The sequence below is a fragment of the Ceratotherium simum genome, chromosome 1 (assembly GCF_057802395.1).
Source record: "Ceratotherium simum simum isolate JZ-2026a chromosome 1, ASM5780239v1, whole genome shotgun sequence".
Classification (NCBI taxonomy): domain Eukaryota; kingdom Metazoa; phylum Chordata; class Mammalia; order Perissodactyla; family Rhinocerotidae; genus Ceratotherium; species Ceratotherium simum.
In genome coordinates this window covers 91,221,387-91,243,575 of record NC_141900.1, presented here as the reverse complement: position 1 = coordinate 91,243,575, position 22,189 = coordinate 91,221,387, and the positions used below count along the sequence as shown (strand labels likewise).

General features: G+C 43.7%; 1 protein-coding gene across 5 annotated transcripts in view; it reads left to right on the top strand.

Annotated features, from left to right (window-relative positions):
- The window catches only part of LOC101395336 (solute carrier family 23 member 1-like), a 49,200-nt gene that overhangs the window by 15,011 nt on the left and 12,000 nt on the right, over positions 1–22,189 (top strand). For all 5 annotated transcript variants that reach the window (XM_087431123.1, XM_087431111.1, XM_087431104.1 and 2 more), the window contains 5 exons: positions 6,147–6,306; positions 12,293–12,474; positions 13,403–13,523; positions 14,640–14,796; positions 15,612–15,865. In XM_087431123.1, the coding sequence (XP_087287249.1) occupies positions 6,147–6,306; positions 12,293–12,474; positions 13,403–13,523; positions 14,640–14,796; positions 15,612–15,865 (874 nt within the window). The remainder of the gene's footprint in view (positions 1–6,146; positions 6,307–12,292; positions 12,475–13,402; positions 13,524–14,639; positions 14,797–15,611; positions 15,866–22,189) is intronic.

The window sequence follows — 22,189 nt, the reverse complement described above, 5'->3', positions numbered from 1 at the left end:
CTTCCCCTCCCCACCAGATATCTTCCCCCCTTTTCTTCTAGGCAGAGGCAAGCACTCTCATCCCTCCAAGCTGATTATTTACACATTTTCCTCCAAGTCTCTAACTAGCACACTTGTGTTTTAGGCATTACTGATTGAGGTGCTGATATCGATGACTATAATTTCTTTTTCTCTCACAGCCCACCCCCCCCACCACATACAAACACACTTCCCATCCTCCTATTCTCCCACACTCCCAGCACAGATCAATATTCTGTGCTCATGTTATGACTATGACGCTATTCAGAACTGAATCACAAACTTCCTGTCCTGCTCAACTTTCTGTTTACCCTGGAGCTAATATCTTTCCTGTTTTTAATATAATTAAATTTCTATGTACTCATTTCTAATTCAATTCTAAACTCTCTGCCTGTTGTCTAAATCTCTTCTTAATAATTTCATTCACATCACATAGTCTCTCAGCTTCATCTTCTTGATGAACTGTCTCCTGGAGCCCTCTGACATGCTGCAATCTGGAACGGTTGCTGTCTATGCTCAGCTGTCATCCTGAATGCCTCTTCACCCTTATCCTGGGAATCCCTTTTATGTCAGTTCTCAAGTCTAGATCTCTTGTTCCTGTATCTTCCTTTTTTTTGGTGGAACACAATTATCCAGTAGCTTCCTGAGAGAGAGTACATGGGAGGCAAATTTTTTAAGACTTTGCGTGAGTGAAATGTCTCGATTTTACTCTCACACTTGATTGATAGCTTGGCTGGGTATAGAATTTTAGGTTGGAAATAATTTTCTTTCAGAATTTTGAAAGCATTGTTCCACTGTCTTCTAGTTTCCAATGTGATTTTAAGAAGTCCAATGCCTTATGTCCCCTTCCTCCTTCTCTGCAGGATTTTGTACAGGCCCAAGTTGTGCTGGGTTTTCTGTCTATTTAACATTTAACCAGGAGACGTCTGTCTAGTCACAGTGTCTAACATACAAGATTGACTATGACCATCCTGTAGCTAAATCTAGTAGACTTCCTCTTAGTAATTTTCTGTCCACTGACCCCCACCCAGCTCCTTGGCTATAAATGCCCACTTTTCCTTGTTGTGTTGCAAGTTGAGCCTGATCTCCCCCACCACAAAACCCCATTGCAGAGCCCTCCCTTGAGTAAAGTCTGCCTTAACATTTTTAACAAGTGGTATGAATAGTATTTTCTTTAAGAAGAGTACATGAGAGCTCAGAGAGAAGGGTTAATTTCACAATACTGCTGAAAGGTTAGACGTTTCTGTTTTATGGGCCAAAATGGGACTACAAAGAGAGGAGAAAAATGTCCCATCTAATCATTAGCATAAACCCTTCAAGTAGATTGTTCTTACCACAAGCCCTGTTGTCAGTTGTCCTTATAAGAAACAGAGTGTTGGGGCCAGCTTGGTGGTGAAGCGGTTAACTTTGTGCACCCCGCTTCAGCGGCCTGGGGTTTGCAGATTCGGATCCCGGGCACGCACCGATGCACCACTTGTCAAGCCATGCCGTGGTGGCATCCCATATACAGTAGAGGAAGATGAGCACAAAGGTTAGCCCAGGGCCAATCTTCCTCAACAACAACAACAAAAAAAAGAGCAAGATTGGCATCTCTGTTAGCTCAGGGCTGATCTTCCTCACCAAAAAAACAAAACAACAACAACAACAACAAAGGAAACAGAGTGTTGCAGTTTGGCCCAATGACTCAGACTTTCTGATCAGGCCTCCCCCAATTCCCAGTTGAACCCTGCCGCTGGCTTCCCCCCAGCATTAGTTTTCTCATACATAGACAATGCAGTATCACCCTACCCACCCTGAAGTACTCTTGAGATAACGATAGAAAAACACTGTGTAGATTGTAAAGAGTGTATAAACTTAGATGTTTATACACTTAGACATATAAACTTAGACACATTTCTGTGATTTTGCCAACCTAAAATACCAATCCTATCAGACTTTTAGGATACATTCCCAAGACTGCAGATTTTGACATTTTACCTGTTCTTAGAAAACATGCAAGTCATTGTTGTAAAGGAAAATGGTGAGGAGTTTTCTCTTCTTTGTACTTAAGCCAACAGATGAGATGGTGAAGGGTGGAGAGAGAGAATAGCATAGACAGAGAGAGTCTGCCCGTGTTTTCTATGGGATGTTCTCAGGGTGGCAGTGGAGATTTGCAGCCAGATTGCAATCCATCTGAGCCCAGAATGGCTTTTTCTGTAATTGTTCGTGAGGCCAGCTGTGGGTGAGATGGGGTGGGGATGGGGACAAGGAATAGGTGGAAAATGAAATTGGAAGTTCTGAGTATAGAGTGGCGGGTGCTTACTGTATCATAACATATTTGCGAATCTCTGTAAATCCTGTCTGGAACAAGATGAAGTGTAAATCAAAAGCTAAAGTTAATACATAGCATTTTGGGACTTATGGGACATTATTAGAGCACTCCCTCCAAATAAATCTAACAAAAGAAACAGAGACAGTGAGAGAGAGAGAGAGGATCTAAAATTGATCCAATAACAATACTAGAATGATAAGCTTCAAAATAATTAGTAGATCCAATAAAAGCAACTCCATCCTAGTTGGGACACATGATGTGACATCACATGAAGAGAGCCATGCATCAGACATTAACCCTTAACTATTCACATGAGCCCCTAAAGTAGATGGACACTGTCTGCTTAAAGAACTAGAACAGAAGAAACAACACAGAGGAGTCAAGTGAAAGCTGTGAAGGGCTGTGCAGGTGAGGCTGTGCTGTCTGAGGGCTGAGTGGATGCCACAGAGCAAGGGGTGGTTGATGCAGAGACGCAGCCTAGGACCAGCCCCACACATGGATTCCAACAACACAAAAGAAAACAAGGATCATAGAAAACAAATCCTAGAGAACCAACCTGCAAGAAATGGGAATGCAAAACAACAGTGAAAAACAAGCCCACACGGTAACATGTTATTTAGAGGAAACATTAAGGAAATGTGCTGATGTGCACTACCTTCTCAGGAAGTACCCACACATTTCAGAGGGAATAATAATGACAATTACTGCTATTTATTGAGCTCTTCTATGCCCCAGGCACTGGGCTAAGCATTTACATATATTTTTTCTTCACAGCTACTCCTTAGGGAGAGTACTATTATCGTTATTTTATTGAAGAGGACGCTGAGGTTTGCAGAAGTTGGGCAACATGCCTAGGTCACACGCTAATAAGGTAGAGCCAGCTTCAAACTCACCTTTGGTCTACACCATGCTATTAATCAGTGTCATAGGGGAGTGATGACGAGTGAGGAGACCAAAGCACTCGTCCTGGTTAACTCTATGACCTTGGGCCCCAGATCCCCTATCCAAAAAATGACAAGGCCAGGCTGGATACCTTTCACAGGGCTCTTCTATTCTAAGATGTTGAGTTGTTTTAATCAACAGTCTGTGGTTTATGAGAGAGACATTTAAGTCAGAAGGTACTTATACAATAATAGTGAATCATGTTCATGGGCAAATTTTAAAAAAATGGAGTTGCCATCATGGTAGCAGATGAGATTAATATGAAATTTAAAAAACCACTGAGATACACATTAAGGTTATCATAAAAGGTAAGGGATATGCTGAACAACGAAAGCCTAGTAATGACTCGGAGTGCTTATATCCCAAACATGTTCCGGGAAAGTGTGTAACAGAAAACCTAACAGACATGCAGGAAATATATGTAGATCTGTCTGTCTGTCTGTCTATCTATGTATCTATCTATGTATCTATGTATCTATGTATCTATGTATCTATCTATCTATCTATCTATCTATCTATCTATCTATCTATCTATCTACCAAAGGGTACCAATTAGAAGTTACAGGAAAGAAATGGGAATGCCAACGAAATGAGGTGAGGAGAGAGAGAGGAACGAATGGAATTGGAAGGTCTGAGTATAGAATAGTGGGGGAAGAATTTATTGATACATTGTGTGAACCTAAAGGTAGGACATGATAATACACTGAAGCAAATAAATGGAAAAAAATTCATCTTGCTCTTGAACATAAAAGGTATAGGCAGAAAGTCCATATCATATTATCCCGACTACATGTAATAATCTTGAAAGAAAATAACACAAACATAGCTAGAAAAGTGCTCAACTAATTGAAAATTTTGAAATACTCCCTTAAATAATTTCTGAGTTAGGGATTCATTCCTGCATACAATAACAGAAAACATTTTTTAAAAATGAAAATAAAGCCCTCATAAGAATTGTATAAATATATTTTGACAGTATCCAAATTCTGTGTAATGAATAGACAACTTATAGGCAAGGAAAAATAGACAAGAAGTCACATGAATGAGTGCACATCTTTATGACTTAATGAAATGCAAATTACCATTTGTTAGGGTTTCATTACATGCCTGTTAAACTAAAAAAAAATAATAAAACGACAAAACCCAATGTTGGCAGGTTTTTTCTGGCACTAAACTCAGTGCTGGAGGGATGGAAAAGAAAAATAATGACTCTCTGCCCTTGTGGAACCCAGTAATACTGAAATGGGGCAGTGGTGGCATACTAATGTGGTGGGGTGTTTGTAAGCATAGTCCTAAGGTGTTTAAAGCAATCCCTGAGAGTCAGTTACTATAAATGGTTAGTTTGTTAGTACAAGGGCTAACAGAGAAATGTGTACCTAGAGGAGAAGTGGGACTTTTGTCTCACTCACCGTAGAATCCCCAACACCTGGTACCCAGTGCCTGCCACACAGCAGATCCTCAATAGACATCTGTTGCATGAATGAAATGTGCATAGAGAATTATAGCAAAAAATTACAACACAAGTCCTATGTTATGTATTCTCTGGTTATACCCTCATACAAAGCATTCTATGTTCATTTTAAAAGCTCAAAAGGCATTTTGCAGTGATATAAGTATAGCATGTTTCCCTTCTCTGTCAAGATACTTAGATTCATAATTTTTAAATTAAAAAAGTTACTCACACATACTCATACCACCACCCGTGTGTTCCTGCCCTGTGTGTGCAGTGTATTCCATTCCATTTTGGAGTGTTATGGGTCTAGATTTACGAATCTAGGTCAGTTGTTCTCAGCCCTGGCTGCACACTGGCCTCACCCGGAGCTTTGTGCACTCCCTGTGCCTGGGCGCACTCCTAGACAAGCCCTTGAACTTATCTGAGGGTGATGCCCAGGCATCACCGATCCCAGTGTTCAGCTGGGACACAAACGCCACTTAGGCAGCAAAACTCTTCCATGCACTTTCCATTTTATTACATAAAATGTGTTCAGTCATTCTCAAGAATAATCCTTTACGCTGTCTTCATGGAATCCTGAGTTCAAAAATACCCTGCTAGTATGGTTAAGAAAAAGTACCTGACCAGGGTGGGCCATAGTGACAAATACAATCAAGAGGCTGAGGTCTCTCTGTTCCACCCCTTCCCCCCAAATTCTAACATCCAGGTCGGGCAGACTTGATAGCTTCTGACCCTCTAGTAAGAGAGGCTTGTTGGAGGTTGACTTGTCAGGCTGTGTTCACCTCGAAGGGAAGACAAGGCAGGGAGGCACTGCTAGAAGTTCTCACAGAGGCCAGAGTGAGACACCGACCAGGAGTGAGAAGGGCCTGGATGGGGGACACGCCCTGAGAAAACCTCAGTCCTATTCTGTCCATGTGATAAAAAGGAGCCTGAAGGTAGCGGTCTGGGACTGCTGTTCATTTTTGAAGACACAAAGGAATCTGGCAACCCAGACTCCAGGCTGTGCATCTCTTGTCAGTGGGGGAACTCCACATCTGTGAGCTGTGCTTTGATCTTCGGTCTGGGGAAGATTCTCTGGTACTGGGGAAGACAATTTCACCCACTAACTGTTCACTGAGCTCTGTGCTGTCTCCAGATCTTTTCCCAGCACCTGACTCTCTCTTCCTGGGCTTGCATCTCCAGGACTGGGGTTAGGTCTGCTTGTCTTTCCCCTTCCCAACTCTCCTACCAGTCCAAAGTTTAGGAGAGTTCATGGGTCTGACTTGGAGCTTGGCAGGAGTTCTTTGTAAACTGAGAATAACAGGGGTCATGTGTTGCCTGGAAACTGAGGTAGGACTTGGGATTAAAAGGCCCCCATCGGGGCCAGTGACAGACTAGTACTAAAGAGTCTTATGGGTAACGGCATCATTTCCCCTCCTCCAGGCTGCCCATTCTCCAGGGAGGGACATTTGGTTTTGTGGCACCCTCCCTGGCCATGCTCTCCCTTCCTGCCTGGAAGTGCCCTGAGTGGACACTCAATGCCACCCAGGTGAACACCAGCTCTCCTGAATTCACTGAGGAATGGCAGAAGAGGATCCGGGAGGTAATGGGGCAAGGGAGGTGGGTGGGAGGAATGGAGGGTACTCAACAGGGGTTCCCAAGTTGACTCATTTGTTCAACATTCATTGTTCAGCTCACTGCTGGGCAAGATTCCAGGCTTTAAGATACTGCTGTAGGTAAGTCAGACAAGGAACCTGCCCTCGTGGAGCTAACATTCTAGTGTGTGTATGTATTGGGGCAGAGTGGGAGGGAGAGACAAATACTCCAATAAGTAAATAGAAAAGGAAAAACTCAGGGAGTTATAAGTGCAATGAAGAAAATAAAACAGGATGATGAGCAAGAGAGGGATTGGGGCTGCTGGGGTAGAATGGATGGAGAGTGAAAATAGATTTACTTGGAAATGCTCACATATTTCATATTTAGTTCATGACCCATCTTAAACTTACACAAAAGTTCAAGCAACAGACAACGTCCTAATATGCCAGCATCACGGTAGGAATTGGCCACTTTCACACTGTTCTTTCCTCATTGTCCATCCAGTACAGCCCAGTATACTCTGGGTCCAGTTTTATTAGATGTGCTTCAGTTTGGAAGAATCAACTCTGGTGCTAGCACCCCTCATCCCAGACTGAAGATGTATCTAGAAATACTGCTAAGAAATCATTTTCTTATTTCCAACTTATTTTAAATGTAAAGGGCAAAGGAGCATTATCTGATACAGTAATTTGTCTGGTGACTCCAGTTCTTTCTGCCGCCATCTTTCTTTCTGCCCACTGGGAGCCCTTCTTAGTCCATTCCCTTGCCCTTGTTGGAGGAGGAGATTGTGAATCACTCTCAGCTATCCTTTAAATAGTGGGAAGTAAAAGTAACACTGTTAAACCCTCCTGTGTGTCCTTCCCCAAGGTACTTTCCAATTATTTAATAAGTATATTATCACTGGATCATCTCCATTTGTTAAGATGCATCCTGAGAACACCAGACTTTCCAATCTGGCCCATTAATACCATCAGAATTCCAACAAGCCAAATTAAAGTGATTTCTATTATTTCCATCTTGGGGAACATGACCAAATCCCTAGTCCTAGGAAAATAAGGCTTCTGTACCCTCTCATTTCTCAACCCAGCCTTTAGAAACTGCTCCACTGGTGACTCACTTTTGTGCCCCATGTTTAGCGCGATCTCACAGTATCCCAGCCTGGAAAGCCAGCCCTTCGTGCTTTTGTTATGCACATTTTGTTGCTTCAAGCACGTTCTGATTTTATAATAATTTCACTGCTTTTGTGAAGTGATATGAAACATGAAAAGATCAGTTGATATTATATTTCTTGGTCCACTCCTGTCCTGTTCAGGCTGTGAAAAGTGATCCTTAAGCAGTTTGATATATAAGTTGATCGTCATGTTGGTGGGCCATCTGGGTCACCAGTCTTCTATAGTAGTCCGGGCCAGGGCTTCAGTTGCAGAACAGGCAAAGCTCAGACCAGAAACACTGTCAATACCAGCTTAAAAAGATATTAAAACCTCCCACGCTCTGTGAAATATCCAGTATAGGCAGCCTGCCAGCTCTCTGTTAGGCCATACATCCTCATATTCTCCCACCAAAGACACATGTGCCCACTGCTGTTGGCAATCTGGATCATCCTGGGCAGCTGAAGCGACTGCAGATGGAGATGAGAATTATGTTGTTTGTGAGTCCACGGGCACATGGCTTGTGGCCCAAGGTGTCATCTCGTGGGCCCTAGTGACTACATTCAAAATCATACTTCCCTCCTCTTTTTAAGACTTGGGGGCATCAACAAGAACCACCAGGATTGGAGATTTGACTAGAAAGTCCTGTCCCACAAAAGGTGAAATTTTAATAGAGTTTTCTATGATCCACTTGCCAGACCACACTGCTAGTCCATCAGCCACAGCCCACAAATCTATATAATTTTGTAGGGATAATTCCAGGTATTTGTGTGTGCAGTCAGTCACATCACACGTAAGTCAGTCCACTGGCTGGATTTAGACATCCCTTACTTCTTCCATCAAGGTCCTTCTGTGGAAACGTTATACTCTCCTGGTCTCCATCTTTCTCAGCCAGCTGAGCAGCACCTTTAGCAAGATTCCAACCAGCGCTTTTTGAACTCAAAGACTCACATAGTGGGATCCAAGTCTCTGTTGCTAGAGTTAGATTATCTTGTGAGGTAGAGTCCACCCCAGGGGAGAGGGGACTGTCACTTGCTTATGGACCCTATAAACCTTCCTGTGTAACTGCCTTTTCTTTACCTAAATATAGCTATTTCCCTTGAATCAGCAAATTTTGTTGATCAGTCCCTTCCTTATTTGAATGTCTTTCCGACATCACTCAAGATATGATTGGGATCTCTGACCTAGGAATTATTTGGTGCCATTTAGTAGTGGGCTAATCCAAACAGTGCCCAATAGCAGACTAGTTAGTAAAAGTCTTTCAAAGGGAGAGTGTGGGGGAGCTGCTCCAGGCCACATCCACACCAAAAGCCCCCAGCAGAGCAGAAGCACCTGGCTTCTATCCGGGTCAGTCCTCATTCAGCGTGGACTCCACCACCAACACTTCTGAATCCTCAGGGAGCACTGTGCTTGTAAGGACACAGTAGACCAGTCTGAGCCAGAACTTGTGAGTCTCAGCCAGAACCTTCTGCTGTTCTTCCCTCTCCAAAACAGCTTTTTACATGTGCCTGTGCTCTGATATACAGTCCCAAAGGGCACCCAGATGTGGCTGAACTTCAATAATCTCATCAAGCCCTTGTGCTTCCTTCTTCTCTCAGGGTGGACCAGAGTTAACAGGGTTTTTATTTATTTATTTATTTATTTATTTATTTATTTATTTATTTATTTATTTATTTATTTATTTTTGTGTGAGGAGATCAGACCTGTGCTAACATCCGCCAATCCTCCTCTTTTTTTTTGCTGAGGAAGACTGGCCCTGGGCTAACATCCATGCCCATCTTCCTCCACTTTATATGGGATGCTGCCACAGCATGGCTTGCCAAGCAGTGCGTCGATGCACGCCCGGGATCTGAACCGGTGAACCCCGGGCCGCCGCAGCGGAGCGCGCGCACTTAACCGCTTGCACCACCGGGCCAGCCCCAGCAGGGCTTTTTAATCTTTAAAGAACTTTTCCATGTAGTCCCAGACAAGATATACTTAAGAATTTCACTTGTCAAGTTGGCGGGCCCTGCATTTTTGCCAGGTCGATTGGCCAATCTCAGAATGTTGTGTGTTGCACCACCTTTTCCCAATCAGGATGTACTTCTTCTTCAGTGCAGCCTCCTGTTACTACATCATCATAGAATGAATCACAGAACACATGTGGTTTGTGGAGTGATCTTTTCATTTGTTTTTTTCTGTCCTCCAGGGAGCCTATACTTGGCTTTGGTTTATCCAAACTGAAACTAAGCAAAGAATGAGAAGCAGGGTTGCCTTAACCTGCTCTGCTAGATGCCAGGGGTGGGATTTCCTTTTCTCTCATCTCCTGAGAACTATAATTCCTTAGGCAAGAATCTATTACCTTCATACTATCCAAGAAGAAAGATCTGACAAGGTGATTTGTCTCTTCTCCTACCTAAGCACTCACACTGCTCAATCCTCCCTGTGTTCTAATGAAGTGTCTGCCTCCACCTCTGCAATGGCGTGAAACTTCACCACATTCAGAAGCAGTTACCTTGTGTTCTGAGCACACTGGGCAACAGTCATGGCAAAGAATTTCCCTGGGGCTTGAACAGTATTAGCAGTGAGAGAGGATGTTTAGGGATACGGGCTGTGCTGCGCCTGCATCGAGCACGGCATCCCCAGGGACAGACACACCCATATTTCCTTTAATACGTTTCCTGTTTACTTTTGTGTTTGTGATACATGCAGTCCTCCAAAGCAGCAGTCAGCAAACTACGCCTCTGGGACCAAATCTAGCCTGTGGTCTGTATCTTTACTGCCCACAAATGAAGAATGGTTTTACATTTTAAAAGGTTGTTTAAAAAAAGACTACGTGATAGAAACTGTATGTGGCCCACAATATCTAAAAGATGTACTCTCTGGCCTTTTATAGAACAGGTTCACCAAGCCCTGCTCTGAGACCCAGGGCCTGGGACAGGTGTTCCTCTTACCCGGGTCTAGACAGTCCTCTCTAGTATGTTTCCCACAGCACCTCCTAGTGTCCAAACCCGGAGTCTCACCCGTGGTTTTTTGCTCCCCTTGCTGGTCCACTGTTTTCTCCAGTGCGTAAATAAGAGAAACAAGTTCTTAGAAGTTTCAACCACATTTTATTAATTGATTGATTGGTTAAATTCACTGAACCAGTCTATTGGAATTTAAGGTAGATTCTCCATTTTTCGCTGAGTGATATTTTTCCACACATATCTCAAGGTTTGAAACCACTAATGCTGGCAGGTCAATTGTACATCACAATGCCAGCCACAGATGAAAGTGATGCGAATACACGACCCATAGCAATTTCATTAATTGCTGGGATATAAGAAATAAAGGAGAGGTAAAAGTGAACAATGATACTATTTTAAGGAAATGGTGGTAGCAGAAAAAGTAGAAAACCATGAGAAGAGACGGCAAGTTCAATTTTCAGCACGTTAGACCAATTTACACTTCATCTTCCAGTATCATGGTAGTTTTTATTTATATACTTATACGTGCTTATATATATGTGAAAGAAATGACAGCAATGATGCAAGGGATGGGAGGGAGAAATCAGGATTCTTTTGTTATTATAAGATACTCACACTACCCGTGAAGTGGCGTAGTGTTATTTGGAAGTGGATTTGGATTAGCTGTAAAGGTATATGGCAAACTCTAGGGCAACCATTAAAAAGTAAAAAAAGAAGTGTAACAATGCTAAGAAAGGAGAGAAAATGGGATCATATAAAATACTCATTTAAAACCACAAAAGGCAGAAAAAGAGTGGAAGATAGAAATAGGAACAAAGAACAAGGGCTAATAATTAGAAAAGAGTAATGAATATGGTCGATATTAATCAAACTAATTCAATAGTCACTTTGAACATCAGTGGTCTAATTGCATGGATTAAAAGGCAGAGATTGTCAGAGTGGATCAAAAAACAAGACCTAACTATATGTTGTCTACAAGAAACCCACTGTAACTAGAAAGACACAGATGGATTAAAAGTAAAGGGATGGAGAAAGATATACCATGCTAACACTAATCACAAAAAAGCAGGAGTCACTATTTTACTTTCAGAAAGAGCAGACTTCAAAGTAAGGAAAGTTTTCAGGGATAAAATAGAAAGTATAACATTCAAACTAGTAAAGTCAAAAAGAAGTAAAGCAAATCATTCAGTCCAAGAGATCAGGGGTTGGCAAACCACAGACTAGGAGCCAAATCTGGCCAGGTGCCTGTTTCTGTAGAGCCCACAAGCTAAAAATGATTTTCTATCTTAAATGGTTGAAAAAAAATCAAATGAAGAATAATATTTCATGACATGTCAAAAGTATATGAAATTCAAATTTCAGTGCATATAAATGAAGTTTTATTGCAATACAGCTAGGCTCATTTGTTCACTTCTTGTGTTGAAAAGTATGACAGAGCCCATATGGCCCCCAAAGCCTAAAATGTCCACTATCTGATGCTTTACAGAAACAAAAATGGGCCAACCCCTGCAATAGAAAGTAGGAAAACAGAGAAAAGTGAAGCAGCAAGATATTCAATACACTGCTGAGTGACGCTGCTTTACGAGTCATCACCATCATCACTATGATCAATCAATAATGTTGAAGGCTACGCCCTGAAAACCTTCCTATTAAGGGAAAGTGTCCAACAGCTAGTTGGAAATCCAGAACTGGAGAGAGGAGCCAGATCAGAGCTCTTCTTTCCTCAGTTCCTTCAGGCTCCAGCTTTGCCTCTGCACTGCCTCTGAATGCACCACCCAGAGGTGACCAGATTTAGAGGTGGGCTGCAGCAGCTGGGCCTGTTGTCTGGGTCTGGGCTGGGCTGAGGCCCACAGTCCTGCTGCAAGCTTTGAGGTGCCTGAGCTGCACTCTTCCTCTTCAGTTGCAGGGCGCCATCATGGTCGCTTCCTGTGTCCAGATTCTAGTGGGCTTCTCAGGCCTCATCGGCTTTCTCATGCGCTTCATTGGCCCCTTGACCATTGCTCCGACCATCTCCCTGGTGGCCCTGCCTCTCTTCCATTCTGCGGGGAATAACGCTGGGAGCCACTGGGGGATTGCGGCTGTGTAAGTACTCTCTGGGGTGGGAGCGCCATCTAAGTTCTCTTTGGTGGAAGGTTACCCAGTAAGAAGAATAAGAGTCCTGGATATTGGCAAACTCTTGTGGTTTAGAAATACTTTCATGAACATTATTATACCCTAAAAAAGCAGGAATTGCTACTTCTAGTTTATTATTCTTACTATTTGTTACATTATTAGTTCTCGTAGACAATGAGTTCATCGGAGGCAGTGTATAAGAATACTTCGTGTAGTGTTCACAAAAAGTTGATATTACCAGACACCTGCCTACTAGGTTTTCATTGAGCAAATGTTTGTAAACTCCTGGCCCCTGGGAAGGCTGGAAAGACATGGACCCAACCCTCAAGCATCTTGTAGTGTGTGGGAGAGAGACAAGACTTGGATCCAAGTACCTATGACACCAGGAGAAAATGAGGAGAGTCACAGAATGTCATACACGTTCAGGGGAGGGGTGAGGACAGCCAGCTGGGAGGATCAGGAAGGCTTCCTGGAAAAAGGGGTCTGAAGCATTTAAAGAGAGCTTTGAAGGGACTTAGGGATGACACTGGACACTGTCATTCTCTCTGCCTGCTGTGGTCTGAACACAAGGACCTGCAGAAGAACCTGGGAGAGATGTTCTCTGAGTCTGGCCTCATAGGCTCCACCTGCTGGATCCATCCAGCTGCTGACCCCCAAGGAATAACCGCTTCCCCTCCCACTCCTCCTCCTCAGCCATCAGCAGCTTCTGAAAGGCAACAGCCCACCTTTTCAGAAATGGCAGGATGCTGCCTGTGCTGCAGAGTGGGGTCTAGATGGGGGCCCTCCCAGCTTGGGCACTGTCCCCAATCCCAGAGACATGTGGTGGCCCAGCTTTCTGGACCCTCACTCAGGATGAGCCCCCACTCACCAGGTTGGGTGTGGTCTGTTTCTGTTTCAGGACCATCTTCCTCATCGTGCTGTTTTCTCAGTACCTGAAAAACGTCGCGGTGCCCGTGCCTGTTTATGGACGAGAGAAGAAGGGTTTCACCTCTAAATTCTATCTGTTTCAGGTCTTCCCTGTAAGCAGCACTCCCCACCCCCTTCCATTCTGAGTTGAGGCACAGCCTCTCGCACTCCCAGATGGCTCCCAAAGCAAATGCTCCCCCATCTGCAGTGGCCTCTCCTCCTTGGCCTCTCTTAATCCACAGGGGAAGGAGGCTGAGAGAGGCCGGCAGCCTGTGGGGATGCTTCCTGACCATTGGTGGAATGCTGTCCCACGTCTTCCCTCAGTGCTTCTCTCCCAGGAGCAGAGAACCCTGCCCTAGGTCCCTGCTCTGGGCACCAGTGTGGGACAGCCTTCTCACCTTCCCTGAGCTGTCCTCATAGCAAGGTACTGGGGCACACAGCCAGGTTCACCACTAATTATACAAAACTAAGACCCAAGTTGCTTAGATCAGGTTCTTTCTCGGTGGCTCATGGGTAGTCCAAATACCCCGGGATGAGGACGGTACCTCCCTTTTCAGAGCCTTCCCTGTTGAATTCTCCGTTGAACCACGCTGTCAACTATGTGTAGCTGTCAACCACACAAATATGTTTGCAGGTTTCATTCAACTGTAAACTACATTTCACATTGTAAAAAGATCCTTCCACATAATGATCTCATTGCTCCTTCAACAACACTGTAGGCCAGTGGTTCTAAAATTCAATATGCATCAGATCACTTGGGGACATTGTTAAAAATACAGATTTCTGGGGTCCTGCCACAAGAGAATAAAAATCCATGTATCTGAGGATTCTAGAAATCCTGCTTCAGGCTCTGCAGAGCAGTGGCGGTCATTCCACTGTACAGAGGAGGAAACTGAGGCTCAGAGAGTTTGATCCAAGGTCATGTGACCAACAAACAGTGGAAAGGGAGCCAGATGGTAATTCTTCTGAAGCCAGCTGTGCCTGCTTTACCAGACATTTCCGCCTGTGTTTGACACAAGGTCTCCCCATAGTTTATTTGCTACATTCCTTTAATGTGCTAAATATCCACTGACACACCAGATTCCTGTTGTCACTGGAAGGGTGAGTAACCCTACACTTCCTCATTCCAAAGAGCTTTCCTGAACTCCCTCCTTAGCCCCACCCCTCTGGGAGGTTGTTGACCTGGGCTGGGGGTGAGACCCAGTGGTGAAGGGCGCTCCTTCTGGCAGGTGCTGCTGGCCCTTTGCATCTCATGGTTCCTCTGCTTCGTGCTTACGGTCACCAACGCCCTCCCTGCGGACCCCACAGGCTATGGGTACCTGGCCCGCACCGACACCAAAGCCAACGTCCTGAGCCAGGCTCCTTGGTTTCGCTTCCCTTACCCAGGTAATGAGAAGATGGGTCCCTTCTTGCCAGGACTGCCCATGGGGCCCAGGGCACTGGAGGGAGAGTTGAATAGGGTAGGCGGGAGAGATGTCCTCCAAGGGATCTGACAAGGAGGAACAAGCCCTAGGGAGTCCATATCAGACCCCTAAGAGAAGAAGACGACCCTTGAGTTGTCCTAAGAATCCTTTGGGGGTGCCAGGCCAAAGGCTCCCACTCCCAGACCTAACTCCGTGCTGGGCTACATCCCTCAGGCCCTCCTCCATGTTGCTCAGAACCCATGAGCCTGGGAGTGAGGCGAGGACAGTGAGGTCTGACCTCTTAGCCAGACCTTTGCGTCTCTTCCTGGATTCTGTGGATCCCACACAAGGGAGGCCTGGGACTGAATGAGAACATTTCTGAGGAGACAAGGTCAAGGTCACCCCTTAGGCCCCTTCTGGTCTCCTTTCCCTGCAATTCTTAGCTCATTGTATACGAATAACCAGGTTCCAGGGATGGCTGGCCTAGCCTCATGGACTGTGGCGCTAGGGCCTCCCTGACTAAGCATCTCGGCTTCCAAATGCCTCAAGGCCTTCCTGGGAAGAGGCCCTGTTGCTGGCTCTTTTTGTGCACAGTGACCTCAAGGTCAGGGCGTCTGACCACCTCAGGGATGAATGGTAGGGCAGGAGTCCCAGCCAAAGCCTCTGGACAGTTGTGGGTTTGGAAGACACGCTGCCTTGTCTTTAAAGCCTTTCAGAGACCTCTCCAGCAAAGAAATGATTTGAGGTTCAGCAGCCTGTTGTCTTCTGGGTTAATATTCTCTCTGCATTGCCTTGCAGGACAGTGGGGCCTCCCCACCGTCAGCCTGGCTGGGGTATTTGGGATCATAGCAGGAGTGATCTCCTCCATGGTGGAGTCCGTAGGCGATTATTATGCCTGTGCCCGGCTGGCGGGGGCCCCACCCCCTCCGAAGCACGCCATCAACCGCGGCATTGGCATTGAGGGCATTGGCTGCCTGCTGGCAGGGGCCTGGGGGTCCGGGAATGGCACCACCTCCTACAGCGAGAATGTTGGGGCACTGGGGATCACCAAGGTAAGGCAGCTGACGGGCCTGCTGGACACCTGAATCTGTCATCAAAGTGTTAGTCTCTTAGTACTGCTGTAACAAATGATCACAAACTTAGTGGTTTCAAATATCCCAAGTTCTTCTTTTACTGATCTGGAGTTCAGAAGTCCAACATGGGTCTCGCAGGGCTGTGTTCCTCTCTGGAGGCTCCAGGGGACAATCCATTTCCTTGCTTTTTCCATCAGCCAGAGGCTGCCCACATTCCTTGGCTCAGGGCCCCCTTCCTCCGTCTTCAAAGCCAGCAATGTTGCATCTCTCTGAGTCTTCTTCTATGGTCACATCTCCCTCTGATCACAGCCAGGAAAAAGTCTCTGCTTGTAAGGATTCATGTAATTAGGCTGGACCCACCTACATAATTCAGGATACTCTCTCTATCTCAAAATACTTAACAGAACTTGATCGTAACCGCCAAGTTCCTTTTGCCAAACAAGGTGACATGTTCACAGGTTTGGGGATTAGGACATGGCATCTTTGAGGGGCCATTTTTCTGCCCATCATACTTGACCTTCTTTGGTTGTGGTGGTTCCACAGGCAGAAAGTCTGTCTGGCACTGGCAGACGTCAGTGGCTTTATGAGCACTGAGGAAAGTCCTTACTTTCTGAAGTTTAGGTGGGCGGTCCATTACCTCTGGCCCAACCCTGTGTCGAAGCTCCAAACCTGAATATTCAAAGCCCACCTGGTCGCCTCCACCTCAATGTCCCAAGGGCACCTCACACTCAGTATGGCCTCTGTGATGCTCAGTGCGTGCCCCCATCCTTACTTCTCCTCCTGTAAACCTCGTCTTAGTGACTTCACCCAAGTCATCTAACTTCTCGCTCTCCTGCATCCTCACTGTGGATTCTATGTTCTCAACATGCCTGCTGCCCTTCCTGTCCTCCCTTCCCCATTCCCAGTGCCACAGCTTTATCATCTCTCGCCTGGACACTGCAGTCTCCCTAACACTCTCTGTTCTAAGGATGTTGCCCATCTCTAATCTAGCTACCACATGGCTGCTCAAAGATCTTTCTAGAACTCAATTAGATGACTCTGTGCTTAAAATCTCTTCATGGCTCCCCATTTTCCACAGAATTCTTCAGGAATGTGCTCTCTAAGGTGACTTAGAAAAGAATAGTATTATGATGTTGCTTTCCACATGCTTCAGGTATCTTTGCAATGGTTCCCAGCACAAGTCCTGTGAGCTTTGGGAAACACAGATCCCCCGCCCACATCTCCCACCCTGCATTTTCTGATAGCTCCCTCAGTGGTTCTGATATGCAGCCAGGTGGCACTGCATCTTTCTAGCATCAGATCTGTCCACCTTTGCACCCTGCATGGCCTCTGGCCCACGGCGGGGGCTAAAATCTGGGCACAAACAGCTGAGCCAGCAACCACCCCTACAGCAAGTCCTGTGTGCTGTGACACTGTGGACTCTGGTACTTGCCCAAGGTTTCTAAACCTTTAGTGCTAGTGAGGGGAATGTTATTCCACGTGAGGACCACTGACCCACACAGAAATACAGCCAGAGTGGGCTACATAGGTATAAAGCAGCAAATATTTTTCCTGTTAAAGATAACAAATCTGATACAGAGCAGAAAATTATATTCAATAAACAGAACATTTCTTTGATGTATCATTTCAAAACTAAGGCCTTTAGAGGAGAGGGAAAGAGGAGAAAAGAAAGATATATAGACGCAAAGCAGGCTGCGAATCCTGTAGGAGACAGATTAACCCTGGTCTGGACTCACACCTCCTCCTTGTGGTCTTGTAAGGTATTGCTTCATGTTGCATCTGCACGGAAAGAGCTCTAATTCTTGGTTCTCTCCCTGTGCATGTGAGTGTGTGTGTGTGTGTGTGTGTGTGGGAGTGGGGGGGATCTGGCTGAGGCCCAGAGATCTCCCATCACTTCTCCAAGAGGTCATGCTCCCGGCCCAGATGTCAATCCTGAGGACAAAAGAAGCCCGGGGCTGCATGATGAATTCTGTGGTAACAGGACTGGGGAGGACTGCCATCTTTATGAGACCATCAGCATGTCCAAAGGCTCTGGTTGACCCGACAAGTTGATCTCTTGTGCTTGGATTCATGCCCTTGTTCCCACAGTGCATTGTTAGGGTTGTAAACAAAACAAGGCAAAAAGTGCTTTTGATCTGGGAAATTCTTACCCCATGTCTTCTAATGAAGACAGTTAAGTAAAGAAGCTCTTAGACTAGAAAGAAAAATAAGCAAAGGCAGAATCTGCTACTTGATTGCTGCCTTAATGGACTTCAAGTAGCTGACATTAGAGTATCTTTTAAAAAAAGTAGTTTTAGGGGGCTGGCCCGGTGGCGCAAGCAGTTAAGTACGTGAACTCCGCTGTGGCAGCCCGGGGTCTCTGGTTCGGATCCCGGGCGTGCACCGATGCACTGCTTGGCAAGCCATGCTGTGGCGGCGTCCCATATAAAGTGGAGGAAGATGGGCACGGATGTTAGCTCAGGGCCGTCTTCCTCATCAAAAAAAGAGGAGGATTGGCAGATGTTAGCACAGGGCTGATCTCCTCACACACACAAAAAAGTATTTTTAATTGTGGTTAAAGACACATAACATAAAATCTACCATCTTAACCATTTTTAATGTGCAGTTCAGTAGTGTTAAGTATATTTACTTAATATACTATACTATATAATATACTATAATACTATAGTCTACTATATACTTGTGCAACAGATCTCCAGAACTTTTTCGTCTATCGAAGCTGAGACTACATTAGAGTAACTTTTAAGCACTGGGAGTAGACACTAATGGGTGAGAAAAGGTTCAAAACATCTAAATACATTCATTGACAATAGACTCATGATCTGATATTCAGCTATTTGCAGTACAACTCTTAACTTTTGAGGATGATGCAGAATGCCTCACGGTCAGAGGTCAGTTTTGTCTCACTGGTAGTAGCTGTCGCTCAAACCCCACTGTAACCCTTGACTAGCACAGCAATCAGTAATGTCCAGCAGTGTGACAGCTGGGTGCACCTGGCACTGGGACATGTTCTGTGATGGAATGGGATGCGGCCCATGGTCCATGATCCTCACAGCAGAGTGTTTTGTTTTGTTTTTTTAAGCTTTGTAGAAACTTAAAGATCTACTCCAAGGAGGTGAAATGTACTTCCTTAGCATTCCCACACCCTCGCTACTCAAAAAACTCTGTGCAACCAGGTAATAGCAATTAGTAGTGACTCTAGTGCAACACTTGATCCTCTGGAGAAATGAACTAGAAAAAACCTCACTTGTAAGATTCCTGATAGGACCACTTAATGCTGTATAACACCATGGGAGGGGGCCTTGTCTCAGTTTTGTATCCCAAATGAACCTCCATAGAGATTAAGGAGAAATCATAGTTTACACATGTTCCATAATAATTGCTTTGTCTTACTCTCCATCCCATCTCCTATCTCTCCCTGTGTCACTGTGCTCCAGGCACACTGATTTTCCTTTTATCCCCCACAACTGTGTTGAGATATACGTGACATATAACACTGTGTAAGTTTAAGGTATACAATGTGTTTATTTGGTACACTTATATACTGCAGTATGATTACCACCATTTGCTAACATCTCCATCACGTCACATAATTACCACTTCTCTTCTGTGGTGAGAACATTTAATATCTACTCTCTTAGCAACTCTTAAGGGTATAATACAGTATTGTTAACTAGAATCACAATGCCATACATTGATCCCCAGAACTTATTCATCTTCTAACTGGAAGTTTTACTCTTTGACAAACGTCTCACCATATCCCCCACCCCACATTTCCTGGTAACCACCATTCTACTCTCTATTTCTATAAGTGTAGCTTTTTTAGATTCCACACATAAATGATATCATACAGTATTTGTCTTTCTCTTAGCATAATGCCCTCAGGGTCCATCTATGTTATCACAAATGGCAGGATTTCCTTCTTCTATTATGGCTGAAGAATATTCCATTGTATATACATATACCACATTTTCTTTATTCATTCATCCATCGATGGACACTTAGGTTGTCCATATCTTGGCTATTGTCAATAATGCTACAATGAACATGGGGGTGCATTTATCTTTTCCAGTTAGTGTTTCGTTTTCTTCAGATAAATATCCAGAAGTGGTATTGCTGGATTATATGGTAGTCTGATTTTTAAATTTTTAAGGAAATCCACACTGTTTTCCACAGTGGCTGCACCAATTTACATTCCCACCAACAGTGCACAAGAGTTCTGTTTTCTCCATATCCTCATCAACATTTGTTATCTCTTGTCTTTTTGATCATAACCATTCTAACAGGTATGGATAATATCTCATTGTGGTTTTGATTTACATTTTCCTGATGATTAGTGATTTTGAGCATCTTTTCATGTACCCTTTGGCCATTTGTATATCTTCTTTGGAAAAAATATCTATTCAGTTCCTCTGCCCATATTTAAATCATTTTTGTTGTTATTATTGAATTGTATGAGTCTTTTATACATTTGGATATTAAACCCTTATCTGATATATAGTTTGCAAATATTTTCTCCCATTTCTAGATTGCCTTTTCATTTTGTTGATTGTTTCTTTAGCTGTGCAGAAGATTTTTAGTTCAATGTAGTCCCACTTGCTGATTTTTCCTGTTGTTGCTTGTGCTTTTGGTGTCATATCCAAAAAATCACTGCCAAGACCAATGTCAAGGAGCTTTTTCCCTATGTTTTCTTCTAGGAGTTTTATGGTTCAAGTCTTACATTTAATTCTTTAATCCATTTCAAGTTAAATTTTATGAGTGGTGTAAAACAGCGGTCCAATCTCATTTTTCTGCATGTGGTTATCCAGTTTTCCCGATACCATTTATTGAAGAGACTATCCTTTCCCCACTTGGGTATTCTTGGCTCCCTTGTCAAATATTAGTTGACCGTTTATGCAGGGGTTGATTTGTGGGCTCTTGATTCTGTTCCATTGGTCTATGTGTCTATTTTTATGCCAGTACCCTACTGTTTTAATTACTATGGCTTTGTAGTATAGTTTGAAATGAGGAATTGTGATGCCTCTAGCTTTATTCTTCTTTCTCAGGATTGCTTTGGCTATTCAAGGTCTTTTGTGATTACATATGTGTTTTAAGATTGTTTTTTCTATTTCTGTAGAAAATGCCATTGGAATTTTCATAAAGATTGCATTGAGTCTATTGATGGCTTTGGGTAGTATGGACATTTTAACAATATTAATTCTTCAGATCCATGAACATGGGATACCTTTCCATTTATTTGTGTCTTCTTCAATTTCTTTCATCAGAGTCTTAGAGTTTTTAGTGTACAGATCTTTCATTTCCTTGGTTAAAATTATTCCTAAGTATTTTATTGTTTTTAATGCTATTGTGAGAGGATTGTTTCCTTTATTTCTTTTTCAGATATTATGTTGTTAGTGTATAGAAATGCAACTGATGTCTGTATGTCGGTTTTTGTATCCTGCAACTTTTCTGATTTGTTGATTAGTTCTAACAGTTACTTGGTTGAGTCTTTTTTACACATTTTCTGCATATAAGATCATATCATCTGCAAATAAAGACAATTTGACTTTTTCCTTTCTTATTTGGATGCCTTTTATTTTTTTATCTTACCTGATTGCTCTAGCTGGGACTTCCAGGACTCTGTTCCACTCGTATGTTGAATAGGAGTAGTGAAAGTAGGTACCCTTGTCTTGTTCCTGATCCTAGAGGAAAAGCTTTCAACCTTTCACTGTTGAATATGATGTTAGCTGTGGGTTTGTCGCAGATGGCCTTTATTGTGTTGAGGTATATTCCTTCTATACCCAATTTGTTGACTTTTTATCTTGAAAGAATCTTGAATTTTGTCCAATGCTTTTTCTGCATCTATTGAGATTATCATAGGATTTTTCTCTTTCTTTCTATTAGTGTTGTGTATCACACTGATTGATTTGCAGATGTTGAACCATCCTTGCATCCCTGGAATAAATCCTACTAGATCATGGTGTATGGTTCTTTAAATGTGTATTGAATTCAGTTTGCTTATATTTTGTTGAGAATTTTTGCATCTTTATTCATCAGGGGTATTGGTCAATAGTTTTCTTTTCTTGTAGTGTCCTTATCTGGCTTTGGCTTCAGGATAATGCTAGCCTCATACAATGAGTGTGTGAATTAAGTATTATTAATCCCATTTGGTTTGTAGAGGCTGACATTTGGAGAGGTTAGGTAATGTGCCCAAAGTCACACAGCTAGTTAGAGGCAGAGCTGGGATTGGCTCTCAAACCTCCATTCTTAAGCATTGAGCTACTGCCTCCCTAGAGACACTTCTTGCCTCACTGCAAAGTCTTC